Below are 25213 nucleotides of genomic sequence, written 5' to 3' on the forward strand. Positions count from 1 at the left end.
TGAAACATTTTTATCTTATTTGAGATGATATGCTTCATTTGAGACTAAAATTGAATTCAAAAATATTCAGTACACCTGACTATACACTATACAGTGTACAAACTTTCGATAAATTCTTTCCAGTGCACAGATTTGTCAATCTAATTAAAATTATATGTTAGATCCGCTCATTTGCTCTGTTGTGTAGCAAGTATGCAAGTGGATCTAACATTAATTTTAATTAGATGCACAGATTTGTACACTTGATTAATTGATACAGAATGAGGTACTTTTTTATTCAATAGATAAATCAAGTGGGACATATACTTTTTAGTTTGGTTCCACTTAAGGGGAGATGAGGTCACAAGGTAAAGGGTCAAGGGTAAAATTAGAAACATCAAGCTTTGCACTCTGGTTCCCCCTATGAAGTTGAGGTAAAAAAGATCAAAAGTCATGGGTCAAACTACTCTAGACAAAGGAAGATACTGTGAAATCACATATTTTCATGGGATCAAATTTTCATGGTTTGAGGAAAAAATATGGGCTGGTGGAGATTTGATTTCGTGAATGAAGAATATATGTGAAAAATTACATTTCGTGGTGGACAAATTCATGGGTCTTTTCATACCTCAAAAACAACGCAAATTAAACCCCCAGGAAAATTAATGATTTCAGAGTATAGTCCATACAATATCATGAGAATCCTTTGCCTGACAGACATCAAACCTGGTACAATGGTTCCCCTTAAGAAGTAGTACCCTTATTGATTTTGAGGTCACAAGGTCAAGTGTTAAACTGGACATAGGAAGATATTGACCATTCAATATCTTGAAACTCAATACACTGTTTTCCCCTAGGGAGTTGATGAACCCTGTTGATTTTGCTGTCACAAGGTCGAGGGTCAAACAACACAGAAATTAGACATAGGAAGATATTGTCAGCTCAGTTTCTTGAGAACCATTTGCTTTATACAATCTCAAAATTGATGCAAACACCAGGTACCCTCTCAGAAATACTGTATGTGTACATAAATTGGCATATTCAAAAATTAGCACAATCACTGGGTATGGAGAAATCATGAATTAGTGCTATTGATACATGTCCATGCCCTATATTGTATTTATAAATGATTTCTTAGCAGTATTCAAAAATTAGAGCATCGTTGTCTGCACCAAAGCTTCAAAGAGTTGAAGTACAAGGAGAGAAAGAAAAACATTTCAATTGACGATGCATGTGAGGTTGCTGAATTTTCAAACATGCCCTTCAGATAGGCCATTTTTAGCTCTATTGGTCAGAGATCAGAAGAGCTTATGCAATAGTAAGGTGTATATCAACTGTCCGTCTGTCTGTCTAGCTGTCCATCTGTCTGTCTGTAAACAATTTTTCAAAATGCTACTTCTCCTACAGTTTTGGTCTGATTTCAATATAACTTGGCACACAAGTAGACTACACTAAGATACATACCAGTAGTTCTGTGTAGCGTTTTTGATTTTGGTGAACTGTGTTGCCATGGTTACTAAAAAGAGCTCCTACAGTTTTGGTCCAATTTCAATATTAACTTGGCACAAAAAGAGACTAAACCAAGGATCATTATTCTATTTATTGCTGCTGCAAAATTTCAAGTCGAAATACCACTTTCCTCTTCCTCTGTTATAAATACAAACCAGTGGAGCTACAGTCTCGTCAGAGACTTCTGCTTAATCCCTTCCCTAATAACTTCATATAGCAAAATTTTTAGAGAGCAACAATTAGAAACATGGTCAAATGGGTCAAAAGGGGAAAAAAAACACGTCCACAGTCAAATGTTCAGAAAGTTGTTTTAATTTATGCATTGAAAATTGGAAGAACTTGAAAGTTTTCAGTAACAAATGAGGCAAAGAATATATTTTTGTGAGGCTGGGTTAAAACAGTCGTATTTTTAGAGGTAATTTTACTGAAAAGTCTCTGTATAATTTATTTTTATTGTAATATGCTATCGATAATACCAATGTTCCGAATAATTTATTGTACGAATTAACAGCTGTCCAAAGCACATGACGTCATTTCCGGCAAGGTCCCAGAATGATCAAGATGGAGAACAAGAAAATATTATGATAATGTATATTTGAGTGTATATTTACCTTTGTCATATGTATTTTAACAATTTGAGCATTGTTATGTAAACGGTTAAAAATCGAATTCGTATTTATGAAACTGAGGATAAAGGAGTTAACCAGTAGATGAACAAGGAGCACATGGTTGTTGAGGTCACAAAAAAAATAGGGTTTGCTCGTGATGGGGGAAGTTGCATACCTCTGATAATTTTACTTGTAGTAGGCATTTTTCAAGTCTTTAATACCCAAATTCTAGGATGTGGAGTGTAACTCGCACATGTATAGTTTGTGCAGCTTTAACAAAAAGTTATTTTCCGGATTTTTTTTTACACTTATTGCTAAAAAATGAAAACGGATGACCAGGGTGATATCTTTCATTTTAATGTATGGCAGCATGAAAATAATAAACTGAAGTACTGACTGTACTCATCACCAACACCAACCAATTTTAAAATACTACCAGCCAGTTTGGCTGAGAATTTACATTCAGTCAAGGGCTAGACAAAGAACAAGAGAGAAAAATTTCTTTGATATCTAATATTTCATCTTCAGAAAGGTGCTTTCTTATTATATCCCCTGCAAACGAAGTTTAGGGGGGGGGGGTATATTGGAATCACCATGTCCATCTGTCTGTCTGTAGACAAGATTTTTATCCAGAGCGTTTCTCGGAAACTACATGTATTGCATAGATTTGTCTAAAAATTTGTACACTTATTATTCACCATATGAAGGTGTGCACCTGGTATTTTCATCATGATTGAATAATTTTTCTGCATTTTACAGGTGTTTTTTTTTTTCATTTTTATTATGTGGTTTTGTCCTGACCTTTTCTCAAAGACTATTTCATAGAATTGTATGAAAATTGTACACTCATTATTTACCATATGAAGATGTGCACCTAGTATTTTCAACATTATTTGATAATTTTTCTGCATTTTACAGGTGGTTTTTTTTTCATTTTTATTGACTTAGTCATTTTGGGTTTATTTCTAAGGTTTGAGACATAGAATCTAGAACATCTGTACAAAAATGTGAACTACAGCTTAAAACTACTCATTAGAACTAGAAAAAAAATCACAAAGTATTAAAAACAGTATTTACATTACACAGCAGATAGTGTAAATCCATTTGTCCCTTGGGAGTAATGAGTGGACATGCATCCAGTTAAAGATTAATTAATGAGTTCATTGTGGGAAGCGGTTAGGGCATCTCTGATCAAGCAGGTCTTATCTATATCTCCTGGGAATTGGGCAAAAAGAAATAAAGATCTCTGTTGTCTAAGTCTCTTAATTGTGATACAATGTATATGTCTGTCAAAATACTAGTTACTGGAACCAGCCTTTTATTTTTAAAATGAGTTTGATATAAAGGTATTAAGATCAATTTGATTTTGTATAATTAATTATGATATTTTTTTTCAACAATCAATTTGCAGAGTTTCATGTCTCACAAAGATGACAGATAGTTGCAAACTATTTTTTCAATGTAATAAAAAACACTGTTATTATTAGTATTGATGTTTTATTTGGCTGCACCATAGTTTCATTCATTAAAAAAAATATAATGAGTAATTAAATTTTCACTCTAAATGTTTAAGCAAATTGTGAACACCTCACATCTAGAAAACATTAGTGATTTGGTACCTTCTCTGAAAAACCCATTGGGGGGTATTTGTCCCTTTGGACAGTTCTAGTTTGCAATAACAGCCAGTTTTGCAGAGAATCTATGCTTAGTCATAATTTCAAGGCTAGGCTAAGCAAAGAACAAGAGAAAAAAAATTGTTAAAACAAACCATTTCAACATCACAGAGTTGCTTTCTTTTTTTTTTTTACGCCTAAGAAATGGTGCGGTTAGAAAACATTTTTTTTTTCTGTTTCTTCAAAAGATTGTTCTGATAGCTTTAAAACAGTTAAAGGGACATGGAAACAGATTCGGAGTTTATATCCTTCAAATTTTTTTATAGAATTTCATGACCTACATGTTGAAAGAGTGTTTCAAACCGATTTATCAAAAAAGCATGTTAAGTAAATTCATCTGAAAATTGTCAAAATTATAAATAGAGGATATGCTTGATTGGCATGCATCTTTGCACTTTCTTGAACTGAAATTTATCCATGGTAGCTAAGAAAAGGCAGAAATATGTGGTGTATTTATAAATGATATTTATGATAAAAAACAAAGCAGAAATTTAAGAAAGCAAAACCAACACACCTGTGTTGTCCGATTATGTTCAGTGATGCGTGCAGTTTTGGCAAATCCAACACACATGGTAAAACGTAAAGAAAAACAATAACGGAGTTTACAAACTCAGGTGTTTGTTGTAAGATTTTAAAGAATGCCATTTGTCATTAATTATTAAGGATTTTCATGTAAGTTCAATGAATTAAACTGAAGCTATTTTTTAGATAAATTGAGAAACCCAACATTTAAGTAAACAAACTGGTATGCAAGTGTTTCTAGGCACCTTTAACAAAAGAACTGGATAAAAACATGCAATTTCCCACATTAAAACATGAAGATACAATTTACCTTTAATAGGCAGAAAATGATTCGTAAGTGAAATTAATAACTTTATTTCAGTATTGTGTACAGTTGTGGAAATGGGAAATTGTCTCTACCAGTTTGTCTAGAGGAATTGTGCCATAAAAGACAGATGTACACCAGTGCAAGTTGATGTCATGAACTTTCATATTACAAATTTTGAGTATGAACTGGATTCCCCATTTCCCAAATTAAAAATTAAATATAGTACATGTAATTATGAAAAGGCATTCTATAAAAAAAAAGTTAAATACATGTGTTACCTGTACACATGCATTAGGTTTAAATGAAGTATTTTCATAGTAAGTTTTAGTTTACTGTTGGGTGCAAGTTTAAAACTAGAACTGGATAATTTAAAAAAAAAATACGAAAGTTTATCACATCAGTTCTATCAAGCTTGCCTTCAAAGTTTTTTTTTTAATATTTTATTTTTTTAGGTCATAATTCACCTATATACTGGTTCAATTTTAGGAAAACAGATGCCTGTTTAAGAATTCATGAAGTTGTATGGTGCAGGTAATTGTCTAATACCAAAAATCAAAATGTCAAAGAATGGTTAAAAAGTTGTATATTCTTGTGTATCATTCTTACATTTGTGTCTTCATTCATTATCTGTAGATAAATGAGGAAACTAGTATTTTGTATAAAAATTATATGCTTCAAAAATGTATTCATACATGTTATGTTGGAAATTATAATTTCTTATTCCTTTTCAAAGTCTAGTTTTATTATTCATCGACACATGAATTTTTTTAGAGCTGAGTAAATTGGTTCAGTAAGTCTTAGCATTTCATCTTTCATTCATTTCAAATATCATGCCTTGCAGATATGCACTGGCAAAGTTAGAGAGAACTATTAAATCTCTGGCTGTCTCAGTGCAATCGAGCAGTGCATCTTCCTCAACTTCTGATGACTGTCATTTGTTCTTGTTTTAATATGGAGGAGAAGCACAGTTTTAAAAACACCTTTATTTAGGAGTTGTTCCTCTTACTCTGCTTATGTTCATGGCCATAGTAGATAATGTAATTATTGTCCAATTTCCCAGTGAAAGTTAACAATGGAAGGATTGCTTGCCAAAGAACCACCTACATCAACTCGAACGTCCAATCCACCAAGTGATAGGTTGGACTTTGACAATGATGATGGTGGCAATGAAGCTGCGAATCAGTCTCTTGAGCTCAGTGATGCTCAAGACTCGGACTCAGATGGAGAACTTGAGGAAGGAGAAATTCAGTCAGAGGTGGAAACCAATGATGATGACTCCAGGTCTGTTAGTGAGATCATAGGTAAAAAAGACAGTGATAGTAAGACACCCCATATACCAAACTTTAACATAGTTAAGTGCCAACAGTCTTTTAACCATGACAGTCCCAGTAGTAGTAGCTTGCTGGACTCAAGTACTGACCAGTTTAAAACTGAGTCCCCTGACATTGTCCCTGATAGTTTTGACAAGAGTGAGGTTGAGTCTAGTGATGGTGAAATATATTCTGCCAGTGAGGATAACCAGGCGTGTGATGTCAAAGAGCAGTCTGATGATTTGTTTGATATGGTGTTTGATTTCAAGTCTTCAGATAAAGATCAGAGTACTGCAGATTCTTTAGATGATACTCTCACTGAGGATATTGGAGAGGATGTAGGAAGAAAAAGAAAACACTCTTCAGCAGAGAATGATGAAAAAGTGAACAATGACAGGTGCCCAGCTGCCAAAAAATCACGAGTAATAACCCAGGCAGCTGCAGTAGCAGAGGAAATGGGCTCAGATGCTGGCAATCTGAATGAGAATGGCTTGACTCATGAGTTTGATGTGATCGATGAAACTAATGAAGATGGGGGAGACAATTTTGATCAGGATGCTGGGGAATATGACAGTGATGAAGATGACCTGGATGACAACGAAATTTATGCATGGCTAGAAGAGGGTGTCAGCAAAAAGTCACTCAAGCCTGAGGATGCAGAAGAGGGACCATCTCAAAGAGAGAAACTTGTTTTGCAAGGTAAAGCATATGATTAAAAAAATGTTCATAAATTCAGTTTTCTAGCATTTGTGATTTTGTTTATTCTTTTAAACAAATTACATTTTCCTAGAAAGCAGCACATGATCTGATGGTAAAATTTTGTGTACATTCAATATGAAATGATTTCTGTCATGTTGTTTACCTTCACAATTTCTATTTTAAGTAATGTCCTCCTCTTTGTGTCTGAATACATTGGCATACATATAGTGATCACAGTGTAAATCATTTGTCTGTCAATTCTGGAGAATACATTCTCTCACATAAAAGGTCAAAGCAGGGTGCATCCTTAAAATCTAGTGTTTTCAAAATACAGCATAATTCTATATAATTATTCTTTAAATAGGGATATTATACATCCCCGTTACATTGTAAGACATCGGGATGTCATATCTTTAATTTTGCAGAGAAAGGGAGTGATCCTTTTGACATGCTACCCGAGGGTTGGGTGCTGGTCACACATAACAGTGGTATGCCGGTGTATCTTCACAAACAGTCCAGAGTGGTGACATTTTCCAAGCCTTACTTTATAGGGCCAGGAAGTGTCAGGGTAAGCATTGAATTGAGTCTCAAACGCTATAAGTTGTATGTATTTTTGCATAGTATATGCATGTTTACACAGTCACCGTGAGTGTATATATGTTCAAAAATAATTTCTTCAGATAATGTGTACTGAACAAGGCATTGTTAAAATCTATGTTTATTTCATCAGAAACACAACATTCCTGTGAGTGGCATTCCATGTTTATACTACAGAAGGGAGAAAGAGAGAGAAGCAAAACAGAAGGCAGGCAAGGAGGCTGCTACCACAAATACAAAGGAAATTGTGTGTAATGGGGAAAGTCATAGTAAGATAGACTTAATTGCATTTCATTTTCTCAAGTCAAAAATACATGAAAATATATATACAGTTAAACACGATAGCAAAGTGTCAGGACCTTATTAGCTCACCTGAGCCGAAGGCTCAAGTGAGCTTTTCTGATCGAAATTTGTCGGTTGTCTGTCGTTGTCGGTGGCGGCAGTGTTGTAAACTTTTCACATTTTCATCTTCTTATCAAGAACCACTGGGCCGATTTCAACCAAACTTGTCACAAAGCATCTATGGGTGAAAGGGATTAAAGTTTGTTCAAATGAAGGGCCACACCCTCTTTCAAGGGGAGATAATAGAGAATTGGTGAAAAATAAATAGCATGTTTTAAAAATCTTCTTCTCAAGAACCACAGGGCCAGGAAAGATGAAACTCATGTGGAAGCATCCTCAGGTAGTGTAGATTCAAGTTAGTTCAAACCATAACACCCGAGGGTAGGGCGGGGCCACAATGGAGGATCAAAGTTTTACATAGAAATATATAGGAAAAACCTTTAAAAATCTTCTTCTTAAGAACAGCAAAGCCATGATGAGTCATATTTACATGGAAGCATCCTCAGGTAGTGTAGATTCAAGTTTGTTCAAATCATGAACCCCGGGGGTAGGGCGGGGCCACAATGGAGGATCAAAGTTTTACATAGAAATATATAGGAGAAATCTTTAAAAATCTTCTTCTCAAGAACAGCAAAGCCATGATGAGTCATATTTATATGGAAGCATCCTCAGGTAGTGTGAATTCAAGTTTGTTCAAATCATGACCCCCGGGGGTAGGGCGGGGCCACAATGGAGGATCAAAGTTTTACATAGAAATATAAAGGAAAAATCTTTTAAAAATCTTCTTCTCAGGAACGGCAAAGCCCTGATTGGTCATATTTATGTGGAAGCATCCTCAGGTAGTGTAAATTCTATTTTGTTCAAATCATGACTACCGGGGGGTAGAGTGGGGCCACAATGGAAGATCAAAGTCTTAAATAGAAATATATAGGAAAATATCTTCTTCTGAAGAACTGCAAAGCCATGATAAGTCATTTTGATATGGAAGCACCCTCAGGTAGTGTAAATTAAACTTTGTTAAAATGATGACCCCGGGGTAGGGTGGGGCCAAATGGGGGATTGAAAATTTTACAGAGGAACATATAGGAAAATTAAATATCTTCTGATGAAGAACTGAAAATCATGTTTAGTCATTTTGATATACAGAAGCATACTCAGGTAGTGTAAATTCAATTTTGTTCAAATGCCCTGGGGGCAGTGGCGGATCCAGGGGAGGGGGGGGGGGAGTAGAGGCAGTGGGTCTCGGGGCTGCATTGAAGCCCAAGTGGATCTAGAGCAAGGCCTTGGTGGGGGTCTGGGAAGCTGACAAATTCTTACAAAGAAGAGATGTTTTTCCTTGATTTTAGGATAATGGACATATAAGTTCTACATGAAAAAAAAATTCAAACGGGGGGAGCATGCCCGGCACACTGGCCCTGGATCTGTCTTTGCTGGAGTAGGGTGGGACCCAATGGGGGATCGAAAGTTTTACATAAGAACATATAGAAAAAAATATTTCTTCTCAAGAACAGAAAAACTATGTTTAGTCATATTGATATGGAAGCATCCTCAGATAGTGTAGATTCAAGTTTGTTCAAATGATGACCCATGGGTAGGGCAGGGCCACAATGGAGGATCAAATTTTTACAAAGGAATATATGGGAAATTTTTTTTTAAAGCTTTTCAAGTGCAACAAAGCCATTTGTTAAATTGACATGGAAGGTAGTTTAAAATTCAAGCCCCCCTAATCTTTTCAATACTGAACTGATTTGTGCTTTTGCCTAGCTCAGGTGAGCAATGTGGCCCATGGGCCTCTTGTTCATTGTATCTGTTAAATTCAAAATGTTTTATAACCACAGGGAATGAAAATCACTTTGCTGTAAGCGTGAATTCATAGCATGTTTGCTATAACCATATTTTACTCTACACGTATTATATGTGAGATTTGAGTTCTAGTGAATTGGTTAAATTAATCCCTATGTCCCTCAATTGTATAATTACGGTACTGATTCTGCATGAATATACCAGTAAACAATCACTAAATGCAATTTAGAGAATCAATATATCTGTATCCATATAGAGTCCTTCTTGCATTTTGTATGCAACAACATTTCAGACGCAGAGAATGGTGGAGAGAAGCAGCCTGTTGATACTTCACAGCCGACACTGGCCAGCCTTCCTGTCAAGATAGAGTACGCAGAGGAGAGAGAGAAAGAAAACTCCCTAGGTAATATACACACACATTCAGATTAGACAAGTTTAACTGTGGTGTACATACAAAATTAAATTTTAAAAAATCTTGATATTTCTCTATACCAATAAGTGTTTTAGAAGATACATGTAGATTAGAGAATGCTGAAGAAGATACAATATAATAAAAAATGTACAAAAATTTCTTCAAAAAGCAAATGATTAAATTATGCATATGGAATAAAATTAATTCTACGAAATCCATTCTCAGCACTTTTGCCACTTACTGTTTCCATATTTTACAGAGCCTGAAGAATTGAGAAAATACTGTGAATCTCTGTTTGAATTTAGAAAAATCACTGTCAATAAGTTCAAGTAAGTTTGTTGGAATAATAAATGTCTATATCTATCTATATCTGTAAATATCTTTCATATCTATGTTTAAGGTATTAGGGGTGTAATGGTCATGACCTTTAATATGACTAAATTCAATTTAGTTATAATGGACAACACTTCAGGCAGTATTTCCCAAAGTTTCATGCAATTCTGTCCAAACATAATTTTTCTATACTTATTTTCATGCCTGTACCCTCTAACCACTGGTGCACCTTTAATAGACAAAAGGTACAGATGTAATTTTTACCTCTACTCTAGTTAGTCGCAAACAGTTGAATGTTTCATGTATTCAGCTGCAACACTAAGCAGTACAGATTGCATATATGCATTCTTTTTAGTTCAAATTCATCAGGTATGATATATGAATACTTGTAATCGAGAGAACTTGTCTTCTTTGAGTGACAATTTTGGCGATTTTTTTCATAAAACCGTTTGTAATATTCTGTCAAAGAAAAATATGGTAGGAAAGATCAATAAAAAAAACAATATCAATTTTGTGTAAGGTGTGTTTGTGATAATATAACAAAAAAAAAAAATTATTCCATCCACAATATTTATCTATATTCTGTATCATAGCAATGTACCCCTAAAAATTTAAGCCATTATTTTTTGTAAATGTCATGGGATATGTGATAATTAATGAAATGATGAGCATATATAAACAACAGGTTATTGTCATATTGAATACACTTCACTTTAGTCAGATTCATTTGTTCAGAAGATTGACCTCGTCACAGTGACCTTGACCCAGACAAAGATTTGCAAAATGACCTACATTTTTGCAGCTTCCATGTGCATGAAGTTCTTTACAGATCAAAACATTACTATACAATGTAGACTAAAATATATACTGACAGAAACACTAATCAAAAGGTAAAAAAAATCTAATTTGTTCCCCACATGTATATAAAAAATATCAATAAAAAAATATTCGACCCCCTCCCCCCCCCCCCCCCCCCTTCTAAACAGTAAACTTGTGTAAAAATAAATAAATTAATTAATGTAAATAAAATAACAAAAATCACCCTAACCCAACCCAGAATAAATCATTTATTCCCATATCTAATATTAATTTTTTTTTCTTTAATGTTGTAAACATATTTACATTCTATTTTTACTGATATATTTTGAACATCTCAGATATTTTACGTATGGAATTTGGATGTCACTTATAAATTGCAGATTCTACAATGCACGCAATGCTACCTATTACATACATTTTTTCCCCTCAAACAGTTTGCTGATATTGAGAGAATCACAAGAAATCGCGATGTGCATGTAAAGTTTTCAAGAAAGGTATAGGCACCTACTTCGTTCGTTCTTCGAAAATGGTGCTATTTTTAGAAGTTGGAAAAACCCATGAAGTGTGTATTTGAAGGTATCATCGTTTTGACTGCATATTTTGTCTAACAAAATATATTAACATGTTTTCTACATAATATCATATTTATTCTCTCCTCCGCTAAGTTATATTCCTTTTCTTTAGTGTATGTTTTATGTTAGCGTCCTAGGCCGTCTTGACGACACGCCATTTTTGTTTACAAAGTACAGTGTTCCGAAAACTGCCGATGTCAGACACCTCGGTAAATGCCGTCATTTTTACCGGAAATGGCTTGTTACACCTCTAATACCTTAAAAATCCATATTATTTAGTGAAGCAAACAGATAGAATCAAATTTTCAATGCTTTTAGAATAAACTGTGGTTACTTCTCTGTCTACACTGCTAAGAATCTTTATACTTTGTGATGAACTCTTATTGAAGATTGTTTATTATTAATATTTTAGAACATGGAAGGACAGGAGAAGACATTTGAACAATGTTAAAAAACAGTCCCGACCAGCACTAGTAAGTAGATTTACAAGGCTTATCAAATCATTATATTGTACCCTATCATCCCCCAGGCAAAAATTAAATATTCTACTTTGTGGAAGATATGCTTACTGAGAAATTTTGCATTTAATTGGCTGTCCAATGTTGTTGTGTATTGGATAGAAAAAAGAGAAACCCATGAGGTGCTCATTTTCAGGACATATTTATTTGTAAATTTATCTGTATATTTGAGTAGTAGGCCTATATTTGTATATCTTTTTTAAGCCCTCCAACACCAAACTGATTACTTGTAAAGTCCCAGCAGAAAAAGGAGACCATAAACCAAGGAAGAAAGGTAAAAGAAATAAAAAGGAATCGAGTGAAACAAGTCCATCATTTTGTGTCTTCATATCCATGTACATGTATTCCATTTGTGTTTCAGAGTTTGTATTGAATCCAACAGGGAAATCCTATGTTTGTATTCTGCATGAATATGCTCAGCATACACTGAGAGTGCAACCTCGTTATGTTTTCAAAGAGCTTGGTAAGTACCCAAAGTCAAAACCATGCATAAAAAAATACTTCCATCTGCAAAAGTTCTGATTCATTATTTGTTCATCTATAACAATGTATAACCAAGGAAAACAGGTTTTGAGACATGTTAATGTTTGATAGCGTGATTTGAAATGTTCTAGTTGAGAATGAAAAAGGAATATTTTAACTGAATGAATTGAACTGAATGTAGACAAACATTTTGATTCTTTTTAATTGCAGAAAATGCCCAGAATCCTTACAGTGCTACAATTATCATAAATGAGATTGAGTATGGTACAGGATTTGCTGGCAGCAAAAGGGCAGCTAAAATGGAAGCAGGTGTGTGAGTTGATGATACGGCTAGTAAAGGAGTTCATGGTCAATAGGCCATCATTTATATAAGGATGTACAGTGTATAGAATTTTAAAGTAATGTTTGTGATTTTGCAGCTAAAGCTACGCTGAGTATCCTGATTCCAGAAATGTCCAAGTTAATAGAGAAACAAGTGGAGGAGGAGGAGGATCTCTCGGTACGTGTGCCTTCACATCATGTACATTCAATTAATGATTTATTGACATGCTTATCCTGTGTAATTTGATGGGAAAAATTTAATTTTACAATTTTCTCTTTTAGTTTTTCGATGATATTAAAATTGAGGACCCCAGGGTTTACGAGTTGTGCAATAAATCAGGTCAACCTAGTCCATTTCAGATATTACTGGAGTGTCTCAAGAGGTCTGTGGCTTTCTTTATAAAATTAATACAATGTACATGTATTTGCAAATCTTGATAATCATGAATCTGTTTCCTATTTGCATAATACCATTTTTAGCTCACCTGAGCTGAAAGCTCAAGTGAGCTTTTCTGATCACATTTTGTCTGTAGTCCGTCTGTCCGTCTGTCTGTAAACTTTTCACATTTTCGACTTCTTCTCCAGAACCACTGGGCCAATTTCAACCAAACTTGCCACAAAGCATCCTTGGGTGAAGAGGATTCAAGTTTGTTCAAATGAAGGGCCACGCCCTCTTTCAAGGGGAGATAATTAAGAATTAGTGAAAAATGAATAGCATCTTTAAAAAATCTTCTTCTCAAGAACCACAGGGCCAGGAAAAATGAAACTCATATGGAAGCATCCCCAGGTAGTGTAGATTCAAGTTTGTTCAAATCATGACCCCCGGGGGTAGGGCGGGGCCACAATGGAGGATCAAAGTTTTACATAGAAATATATAGGAAAATCTTTAAAAATCTTCTTCTCAAGAACAGTAAAGCCATGATGAGTCATATTTATATGGAAGCATTCCCAGGTAGTGTAGATTCAAGTTTGTTCAAATCATGACCCCCGGGGGTAGGGCGGGGCCACAATGGAGGATCAAAGTTTTACATAGAAATATATAGGAAAAATCTTTAAAAATCTTCTTCTCAAGAACAGTAAAGCCATGAAGAGTCATATTTATATGGAAGCATCCTCAGGTAGTGTAGATTCAAGTTTGTTCAAATCATGACCCCCGGGGGTAGGGCGGGGCCACAATGGAGGATCAAAGTTTTACATAGAAATATATAGGAAAATCTTTAAAAATCTTCTTCTCAAGAACAGTAAAGCCATGAAGAGTCATATTTATATGGAAGCATCCTCAGGTAGTGTAGATTCAAGTTTGTTCAAATCATGACCCCCGGGGGTAGGGCGGGGCCACAATGGAGGATCAAAGTTTTACATAGAAATATATAGGAAAAATCTTTAAAAATCTTCTTCTCAAGAACAGAAAAGCCATGATGAGTCATATTTATATGGAAGCATCCCCAGGTAGTGTAGATTCAATTTGTTCAAATCATGACCCCCGGGGGTAGGGCGGGGCCACAATGGAGGATCCAAATTTTACTTAGAAATATATAGGAAAAATCTTTAAAAATCTTCTTCTCAAGAACAGTAAAGCCATGAAGAGTCAAATTTATATGGAAGCATCCTCAGGTCGTGTAGATTCAATTTTGTTCAAATGATGACCCCCGGGGGTGGGGTGGGGCCCAATGGGGGATCGAAAGTTTTACATAAGAACATATAGTAAAAAAAATTTCTTCTCAAGAACAGAAAAGCTATGTTAGTCTTATTGATATGGAAGCATCCTCGGGTAATGTAGATTCAAGTTTGTTCAAATGATGACCCCTGAGATAGGGAGGTGCTACAATGGGGGATCAAATTTTTACAAAGGAATAAATGGGAAAATTCTTTTAAAATCGTCTCAAGTACAACAAATTCATTTGTTATATTGACATGAAAGCATCATCAGGTAGTCAGTAGCCAGTATGCTCAGGTGAGTGATGTGGCCCATGGGCCTCTTGTTTAGCTCACCTCGACGAAGTCAAGATGAGCTTATGCTATACCCCCGGCGTCGGCGTTAACGTTGGCGTCGGCGTCCCAGGTTAAAGTTTTAGGAGCAAGTCCCATTCCAAAGTAACTATAAGCCCTACTTGGACCAAACTTGCATGGATGATGCATCTAGGGATAGACACTACCACACTTGCTTCGGACGCTGGATCTGACCTAGATTTTCCAGATGAGTGACCAGGTTAAAGTTTTAGGAGCAGGTCCATTCCCAAGTAACTATAAGCCCTACCTTGACCAAACTTGCATGGATGATGCATCCAGGGATGGACATGGCCACACTTACTTCGGATGCTGGATCTGACCTAGATTTTCCGGATGAGTGACCAGGTTAAAGTTTTAGGAGCAGGTCCATTCCCAAGTAACTATAAGCCCTTCCTGGACCAAACTTGCATGGATGATGCATCTAGGGATGGACACTACCACACTTGCTTTGGATGCTGGATCTGACCTAGATTTTCCAGATGAGTGACCAGGTTAAAGTTTTAGGAGCAGGTCCATTCCCAAATAACTATAAGCCCTACCTGGACCAAACTTGCATGGATGATGCATCTAGGGATGGACACTACCACACTTGCTTTGGATGCTGGATCTGACCTAGATTTTCCAGATGAGTGACCAGGTTAAAGTTTTAGGAGCAGGTCCATTCCCAAGTAACTATAAGCCCTACCTGGACCAAACTTGCATGGATGATGCATCTAGGGATGAACACTACCACACTTGCTTCGGATGCTGGATCTGACCTAGATTTTCCAGATGAGTGACCAGGTTAAAGTTTTAGGAGCAGGTCCATTCCCAAGTAACTATAAGCCCTACCTTGTCCAAACTTTCATGGATGATGCATCTAGGGATGGACACTACCACACTTGCTTTGGATGCTGGATCTGACCTAGATTTTCCAGATGAGTGACCAGGTTAAAGTTTTAGGAGCAGGTCCATTCCCAAGTAACTATAAGCCCTACCTGGACCAAACTTGCATGGATGATGCATCCAGGGATGGACACTAACACACTTGCTTTGGATGCTGGATCTGACCTAGATTTTCCACATGTGAGACCAGGTTTAGATTTAGGAGTAGTCTCGTTCCCAAGTAACTATAAGCCCTACCTGGACCAAACTTTCATGGATGATGCATCTAGGGATGTACACTAACCAACCTGCTTCGAATGCTGGATCTGACCTAGATTTTCCACATGAGTGAATTTTAGCCATATTTTAACCAAATTAGCATGGATGATGTATCTAGGGATGGACACTTCCAGACTTGCCTTGGATTCTGAATCTGACGTACATTTTCCAGGTGAGTGACCAGGGTAATTTTTTTGGAGCAGCTGTATAATATTATGGCCTGTTATGATTAAACTTGCATAGATGGTGCATCTAAGGATGAAAACTTCCAGACTTGCTTTGGATGTTGGACCTGACCAAAATTTTCTTGATTACTAAACAGGTCAAAAGTTTTTTGAGCAGGTCTATAATTAAATCAAACTTGCATGGATATTGATCTTGGGATGTACCCTAACTAGAAAAAAATATGATGTGAAATTTGCCTTAGATGTAGATAACATTCGTCGAGGTGAGCTTCGTAATCTTTGATTACCTATGTTTGAAAATAGAATTTGAATAATTTGAAAATGAATTCTTTTTACTAGGAATTATGGCTTAGGTGATACACAGTGTAAAATAGATGTCAAAACTTTGAAGCACCAGAAGAGTGAATACACTCTAACTGTCGGAAAACACTCTGTTACGGTAATGAAAAGTCTTTTCTTATTTGTTCAGAGCATTTGTCTTAAGTACTAGACATATATGCATTTGCTTTTCTTCCAGGTTGTGTGTAAAAATAAAAGAGAAGGCAAGCAGAGTGCTGCTCAAGCTATGTTAAAGGTAAGTGTCTTGGATTTAATATTACTCCAAGTACCACTTTTCCAAACTTCAGTTTATTGAAATTTTATGTATATGTATTCAGTTAATTCATTTGAGGAATATGTTCTATCTGAAATTATGTAATCTTGCCTGATAGTTTTTAACTGACATTTTCAAGGAAGAAATTAGGGAGGGATACATTATTGCAGCTTTGTATGTTTCTTTATAAAGAACAATTGTCTTCTTAATTTTTATGCCCCCTAGAAAAATGGAGCATATTGCTTTGCACCTGATGGTCAGTTGGTATGTCGGTAAACCAAGTGTTGTCTGCTTCAGTATTTTGAGAACTCTTTGCTTGACAGAATCAAACTTGATATACTGGTACCCACTGAAGAGTAGATTACCTCCACTTATTTTGAAGTCACAAATTCAATGGTCACAGTACTCTAGACATAGGACGATCTTGCCTGTTCAATATCTTGAAAACCAGTTCCTTGACGGACATCAAACTTGGTACATTGGTTCCCGTTAAGGACTAGGTGACTTCTATTGATTTTGAGATCACAAGATTTGGTCAAGGGTCAGATTTGTCAAAGTCAGGGGTCAAATGGAACATGCAAAGTTATTGACCCCTCAATAATTTTAGAACCCTTTACTAGAAGACACCAAAACTTAGTACACTGATTAGATGAACACAATAGATTTTGAGGTCAAAGGTCAAGGGTAAAACTGAACATAGGAATATATTGACCACTCAATATCTACACAGCCTTGGTCAGGCCAGGTCACCTTATGGGCCAGGTCTCAGGTCCTTATTTCACTATGTTGACCTCAAAAGGGGTAATTAATTGTATATTAGGTCATAGGGTCAAGGGTCAAAGTAAACAGAGGAAAATATTCACCACTCTATATCTTGAGAACCCCTTACTAGACAGACATCAAAACTTGGTACACTGGTTTTTCCTTAGAAGTAGTTGGCCACTACAGGTTTTGAGATCAGAAGGTAAAGGGTCAAACTACTCTAGACATTCTTTGCTCAATATATTGAGAACACTTTGCTTGGCAAGCATCAAACTTGGTACATTGGTTCCCCTTAAGGAGAATGTAACTTCTATTGGTTTTGAGGTTCCAAGATCAAAGGTCAAGGGTCAAACTGGACATAGGAAGATATTGACTGCTCAGTATCTTAACAACCCTTTGCTTGACAGTCATCAAATTTGGTAGACTGATTCCCCCTTTGGAGAAGATTATGCCTGTTGATTTTTGATGTCACAAGCTCATAGGTTAAGGGGGGGGGGGGGGGTTAAACAACATAGACACTAGACATAGGAAGATATTGTCAGCTCAGTTTCTTGAGAACCTTTTGATTTACAGACATTAATTTTGGTACACTCTAAGAAGTATATTACCCCCAAATGATATTCAGGCCTAATAGAGATCAAAATTACTGTTATATTTGCCCTGACTAGAAGATGGCCAATTCATTTCACTTTCATTACCGACATTCTAAAATTGAAGTTAAAATTCCCATAGAAGGTAGGGGATATATTTTTCTTTAAACATTCCTTTTTTTTTTTATAAGAACAGATTTAGAAAAAGAACATAATTAGAAACATTTTCTAGTTTTGTAAATGTGTGTTAATTGATATTTTTTTCTTTACAGCAACTTCACCCACATATCTACAGTCTTGGTGCTCTATTGAGGTTGTATGGAAGGTCTTCTTGGAAAAGTGTCAAGGAGAAAAAGGTCAGTGTATTTTAATGTCACTAATGTGTTTGTTACTTTGTAGTGTAAAGGTATTTTGTAATTACATGTACAGTTGATCTTTAGTATGTGAACATCGATATCTAGAATACCATGGATATGTGGAAGTGATTTGGAAGTCCAAAGCACTTTTCAGCGTACCAGAGGTACAGGTTCAATTAAGTGAGCTTTTCTGATCTAAAAGTGTGTCTATCTGTCTGTCCATCTGTCTATTGTGCACAATAGGCGATCAAAGTTTTACATAGGAATATAAAGGAAAAAATCTTAAAAATCTTCTTTTCAAGAACAGCAAAGTCCTGATAAGTCATATTTATATTGTTATATGGAAGCATCCTCAGGTAGTGCAGATTCAAGTTTTATTTCAAATCATGAATACTTATGTGAAAGCTTCCAGATAGATTCTAAATTGTTCAAATCTTGGCCCCCAGAGTTAGGATGTGGCCACAACAGGGGATCAATGTTTAACATTCGAATATATTGGAACAAATCTTTAAAAATCTTCTTAAGAACAACTGTACAAGAAAAATGAAACTTTTTGAAAGCTTCCTGACATGATGTAGATTTTAAATTGTTCAAATCATGGCCCTCGGGGGACACAATAAGAGATTAATGTTTTACATCGAACTATATGAGAAAATTTTCAAACCTCCTCATAAAAATCACAGTAGAACCAATAATTTGCAAATTCAGCAAGGCTAAAATTACTTGGGTGAGCTTTGTGGCTCATGGCCTCTTGTTTTTCAGTCCCATCTAGTTTGAGATAACAAAATTGACTGTATGTACCAGTATCCTTGCCATAGATTGGCCTGAAGAGTTTAAAGTGTCTGATCTGGGACATTGAAATGAATAAATGCATGTTAACATATAGTGAAAGGAAAAAGAAATGCATAACTAAATGATAAAAGAAACTATATTTACTGTGCAGCACAATGAGAGCCAAATATAATTTTATGTAATATTTAACTTACAATTGTCATAAATCAAGGCAGATTATCAAATTAAAGGACATTTTAACTGTACAATTATTGACTTTTAGGGAGTAGGGTCAGAATTTTAAAATTCAAAATTTGGAAAGTTATACAGTGGCGCCTCGTTTATCCGGACGCCTCTGTCCCCAACGAAATCGTCCGGATAAATGAATCGTCCGGATAATTGAATCACATCTCAAAAAGCACTCTCTAAGCATGTACATTGTATATATGCACATTCTTGTTTCAAATGTGACAGCAAAGAAAAAAACTTTTAAATTATATTTTGGTTTATTGTTTTAAAAGCAGTAACTGATTAAAGAAAAAAATATATTAAGATGTAATTTACACAATAAAAAAAAATGGATGGGCAATTTTATGCAGACCTCCTATTTTAATTCTTTGGCCTGTGACTTCATGGGCTGAGCAAATTTTGATCTACAGTTGTTTTATTTAGCCATATATTATAATTATTGAAGCTCATATGATATGACAGAACTGTTCAGCATCATCATTAAAAATGTTCAAATATAAACTAACCCCGTATATTCATTACACAGGGTTACTATAAAATTAACTGCAAGCTTACTCAAACAAAGTATTAAAAACATTCGTAAACACAAGTCATCTTCATGATTATCAATATTTTTTTCTACAGACGCTAAGTTTGAATTTCGATCATTAAAAATACCTTGATAAACGTAATTAACTTCTGTACATAACGCCAGTTTTATATATCTTTTCTAAAGCAATGGACGTTTGTAAACGGTAGTACATTAAATAGAGATATTTCTTCAGTTATGTACCTTTCTAAACTGTTTTGTGGGGAAAAAAGCGTTTCAAATACATTTACGTTTTTAGAAATGGAAAACAGTATTTAAAACTAACGCAATCAACATGATAAAGAGCATTAAGAAATCGCTCGTTTTTTATTGTTCATTTTATTTACAACTCTCCAAAATTCTCATGAATTTACTGATGTACATACGGTTAGCAATATGATTTTGAACAGATTATTATTTAATTAATGCACAGTGTAAGCTAAATATTAAAGATAAACGTGTGATTGAATTAGGGTAAACACACGCTAATTATAGACGCTATTGTTTGTAGGTCACATGTAACCGTCTTCAAACTGACTGCATGGCCAATGTTTTTACAACAATTAACACGAATGCAAGCGAAGTGTGAAAAAGTCGTTTCTTGAAAAATTACCGTCCGGATAAACGAGTCATTTTTCAATGAACTATTACGTTTTGTAGTAGAAATTGACCGTCCGGATACGGAACGCGAATTTCCAGATTAATGAGACAAAATAACGTGGAAAAAATCGGTTCCCAAAAAATATCGTCCGGATGGTGAAGCGTCCGGATAAATGGCGTCTGGATAAACGCGGCGCCACTGTATATCTTTTGTTCTCCTCCTTTACTGCAGTTCATACTCTCTTGTGCATGGAATTGATCAGCTGGTTGATTCTTTTCATAGGGATGTTATTCCACTCTTCTAAGTTCTGTAAGGGCTTGCCTCGGCTCATTGGTGGTGTAAAGAAATGGATTTCTAACTCTAATTCATCAGTCCATCTCGGCCCATAAATGCTTAATTGGAGATGAGTCAGGCTATATGGGGCCACTCTAGTGCCTATAATTTGTTGGTCTCAAGAAAATCATACTCTTGGAACTTGCGACCAAGCATTGTCCTGCTATTGTTTTGGCTCAAAAACAGGAGAATGTGTGGTTAAAAAAAATGATGTATTGGTATTGTAAACACTGTTAAAGATCCATTGATTTTAACAATAGTGGTTTGGCCAAAAATCGTGATAGAACCACCAAAACTGTCAAGTTCCATATATATTACACAGGCCATTTGCATCTACGTCGATACACTCTTTTTCTCCCATCTGCTTGAAAAAGTGTAAACCTTGATTCATAACTGCATAAAAAAGTCCTCCATTGTAGCATTGTGAACCAGTTTTGACAATGTCTGTGACAAGTCTAGCCACACATCCCTTGGATTCAGTGTTAACAGCAAACCTTTGTATGACCTTTGCACTTTAAGACCTGCCTTCTTGAGCCTATTGCTTACAGTTTTCTCACTAATTCTGGCATTGTTACGTCCAAGAATGCTAGCAGCAGTGTCACTTGCAGTTTGAAACCTGTTCTGAAGATGGATAGAATGGTTCTCTCTGTCCTAACGTTCAGTTGTCAACCGAGGATAACCACTTCTTGGACAGTTTATAATTCTTCCTGCTAACATGAGTCCTCACTTAAGCCATAATACAGTAGTATGACACATAAAATCCCTATCAATTTCATTCTGATGATGTCCCTGTATAAGTAAAGCAATTACTTAACCTCTTTGAAGTTCAGTTAGGCATGGCATTTTTCAAGGTCAAAATCTGTACAAATTCTCTCCTGACATTTTCAGAAATTCAAAAACTAGTTTGACATAGCCAGAATTCCAGCCATGTGGCTTTCCTCTGGAAGCTCATATGCAAACTACTCGTGCTCACGTCGAGTCAGCTAGAGTCACGGTTGAATGATTTTGTATCACTTATCGATTGCTGGACATTATTTAAAGCTCAAATAAATTCAAAACTATTTTAACCATGATGTTGTAGATCAATCAAATATATGTGTTTCTTTTTCCTTTTAGTATATTTATCAAGAAATTCATGTACTTTCACTGGTCGGTACATCTGTTTTTCAATTAGGAAACACATTTTTGAAAGAGAGGTGTATTTTAACAGGAATGTATACTATATAATAGCCATTGTGTGAACATGATCATCAGTCTCTCCAGATCTTACTGGAATATTGCAGATAATCTGCATAAATCATTTCCAAAAAATTAATTATTAAAGGAGAAAAATAATTTCTCTATTAAAAGAATTCCTCATCGTACTTTTGGCCCAAAAAGTTTCATTTTTTCTTTTGTGTTTATTATTGTGTTGGCAAAAACTTGAGCGATTTTCGTCAGATACTCTGACAATTCATTATTAATTATTTTAAATTCTTGGAAATTTTCATTTTCTGGTTTGCTGGCATTCCTACATGTAATTTATTCTCATTTTAGATGTTTAATATGCTAGTAAATAATTGATTTTTGAAAATAAAAGTTAAATGAAGGTTGTATATGTAGTCTATGAATTATGTTACCAATTGCTTGAGAATGATGATGTTATACTAATGCCCTGTTCACACGGAGAGTTTAATTTGAATTAAACGTAAGTTACTGCGAATTAAATTTGAACCGCGTTCACATGGAGAATTTAATGTGAATTAGTTTAATTCGAATTAATTTACTGCGCATTAAATTACTTTGCATTAGCTCCGTGTGAACGCTAAGCGAAGCTAATTCGAATTAAATTTTGACGCATGCGTAAGGGCAGAATTAAGTCAAAGACCACTTGTCGGTGGTCAGATATAGGAACTTGTGCTATTTTTGAGTGGAAAACCAAAGAAAATTATGTTAATCAATAAAATGTGTACAGACATTATGACATTATGTAAAATGTACCTGCTCTGCACAATGTGACGTGATTTGAAAATGACGTCATAATAGGCTTACAGAATAGCCTTACTGTAGAAATATAATTTTAATTCGCATTAGTTTACTTCGCAGTAGCTCTCGTGTGAACGCAATCTAATTCGCATTAGTTTAATTCGCATTAGTTTACTTTGAATTAATTTACTGCGAATTAAACTCTCCGTGTGAACAGGGCATTAGAAATATTGGCTAAGACTTTGAAAAATTTCATTTACAACTTGGTGTGTTTTGTAGAAAGAGGAACATGCCATAACTGGATTGCAGTCCCAAGTCCGCTCAAAGAAACCAAATGAACCTCTCTTACAAAAGTTAAAGGAAGAAATGATGAAAATTCAAATACAAAGGGTAAGTACACTGTGCAAACTTCTTAGAATTGAAAGTATTGCTGCTTACCAGTAATTATTATACCATTATTATACCATTTCATTTACATGTACATCCCTCTAAAGTTTTATGTTCAAAATGCCCTGGCTATTCTGCCCATGAAATATGTTTGTCTTTTTTTTTTATTTTCAGGAATCAGTAAAAACCAAGGGGAAGTTTCGTGTGGATACAAAGACTCTCTCTGGTGCTGTGACATGTATAGACCTTTAGAGTTGTCTGCTCTTGTTCCCATGTAAGGGACCAAAAAAAATCCACACTGCACAATTCTAATTATTGTTTTTTTGCTTATTGTTGAAGCTTGATAAATGATGGACTGTGATTTTTTGGATAGAATTTATTCCCTTTAGATTTTTTTCAAATTAATTATGTGTACCTGGTCTTGATGGACATATTTGTGCTGATAATTTATTGGAGCATTCTATTTAGTATTTATTTCAATGATATTTAAATATTGATTGTCCCGATCAAATCATTTTTGTGATTTTTTTTTTTCATGTGTATTAGTGTGTGATGTTAATGGTAAATGTAGATACATGTATGTGCATAAATGATGAGTAATCAGTTCCTGTGTGAAATTATTATTTTATATACATATATACTTGTATTTTGGTATTGGGATTTTCAGAATGTGTAATAGATATCTTCCATTATATGATAGGGAAAAACATCATGGGTTTAAGATTTTGAAAATGTACATCCACATGTAAATATAAATTTCTATTATCAAATCGAATTTGAAAATTAACTTCGTAACTCTATTCTTTTTGTTGACTGTGTATGTATGAAGTTTTGTAGCTTTGATAAATGTGATTGTAACATGGTATATACATGTAAATCAAGATATTCTAATTAAGTCCAGATTATATAAATCCATGACACAGAAAAGGCATTCCATATTTGATTTTTAATGAAATAATTTGTGACGTCAGATGGTTTAAAAGGCTCAGGGGTTTAAAAGGCTCAAAGAGCTAATGCTATGGCCACTTGTGCGATGTGCGTAACTTTTTATACGCCTGTCTTAAGACGGGACGTATTACGTCCGTCCGTCTGTTAGCTTTTTCGTGTCCGGCTCATAACTTTAATACTATTAGGCCTAGAGTTATCAAACTTTGTCAGCTGATGAATCTTGCAGATGGGCATTTGTCAAGCTCTAACACAACCAGTTGAGGATCTATAATGTAATATTTGTTAAAATTAATGCGTACACCACAGGAGATGTATAAACAAATATTATAAGGAATGGAAAAATCATGGAAATCCTTGTACGGGTATCAAGGTTGACAAGATTTTCTTGCACTCTAAACTGTTTTTGATAATTGAACAATATTTGATGGGCGTATCATGCTGTGGCGGGGCACTTTATTGATTGATTGTATGTTGTTTAACGTCCCTCTCGAGAATTTTTCACTCATATGGAGACGCCACCATTTGCCGGTGGAGAGCTGCAAATTTTGTCCTATACTCGGCACTTACGGCCATTGAGCAGTGAGGGATCTTTTTCGTGCCAGCACCTACTGCGACACGGGACCTCGGTTTATACGGTCTCATCCGAAGGACCGGTCTCCACGTCCCACAGTGGGATTCGAACCCGCGACGTAAGGATCAACTCCTTACTTCGCGACTCTAGAGCAGACGCTCTAACCACTGCGCCACGCGGGCGACTCGGGGCACTTTATTAGAATATGGGCCATAACTCAAGAACCCCTCGGCCAATTATTGTTAAATTTGTCACAGGGTTCCTTGGCCTGAGGGCTCCCGTTTTACTAAAACTAGGGTTGTGACCCTTAAACAAGGGGAGATAATTAGGAAAATAGAAACAATAGTACTGGTTGCTAAGAAATCTCCTCCTCAA

At 35.4% G+C, this 25213-nt stretch overlaps 1 protein-coding gene across 2 annotated transcripts; it reads left to right on the top strand.

Annotated features, from left to right (window-relative positions):
* The first annotated feature begins 2036 nt into the window (after positions 1 to 2036).
* LOC133197493 (microprocessor complex subunit DGCR8-like) lies at positions 2037 to 24250 on the top strand. Of its 2 annotated transcripts, none has more exons than XM_061333563.1 (18): positions 2037 to 2077; positions 5085 to 5129; positions 5659 to 6607; positions 7033 to 7175; positions 7338 to 7473; positions 9642 to 9752; positions 10021 to 10090; positions 11898 to 11958; positions 12208 to 12277; positions 12365 to 12466; positions 12697 to 12795; positions 12906 to 12985; positions 13090 to 13190; positions 16485 to 16584; positions 16663 to 16719; positions 18362 to 18445; positions 23212 to 23322; positions 23494 to 24250. In XM_061333563.1, the coding sequence occupies exons 3-18, from the start codon at positions 5671 to 5673 to the stop codon at positions 23569 to 23571; spliced, it is 2340 nt and encodes a 779-aa protein (XP_061189547.1). In that variant the 5' UTR covers positions 2037 to 2077; positions 5085 to 5129; positions 5659 to 5670; the 3' UTR covers positions 23572 to 24250. The 2 variants fall into 2 exon arrangements, with proteins under 2 accessions (XP_061189547.1, XP_061189548.1); XM_061333564.1 differs by lacking the exon at positions 2037 to 2077 and adding an exon at positions 4679 to 4776.
* Positions 24251 to 25213: the final 963 nt, after the last annotated feature.

This window comes from Saccostrea echinata, unplaced genomic scaffold, assembly GCF_033153115.1.
Source record: "Saccostrea echinata isolate AGI-Se365-2 ecotype Australia unplaced genomic scaffold, CSIRO_AGI_Sech_v1 ptg000030l, whole genome shotgun sequence".
NCBI classification, from domain to species: Eukaryota; Metazoa; Mollusca; class Bivalvia; order Ostreida; family Ostreidae; genus Saccostrea; species Saccostrea echinata.

What these genes read in the sequence shown, in the direction of transcription:
- LOC133197493 (XM_061333563.1), top strand. Translation starts at nt 5,671, where the DNA reads ATGGAAGGATTGCTTGCCAAAGAACCACCTACATCAACTCGAACGTCC. An exon ending in TCGGAAAACACTCTGTTACG is followed by an intron (nt 16,585 to 16,662) that starts GTAATGAAAAGT and finishes CTTTTCTTCCAG; the next exon opens with GTTGTGTGTAAAAATAAAAG. An exon ending in TGAAAATTCAAATACAAAGG is followed by an intron (nt 23,323 to 23,493) that starts GTAAGTACACTG and finishes TTTTATTTTCAG; the next exon opens with GAATCAGTAAAAACCAAGGG.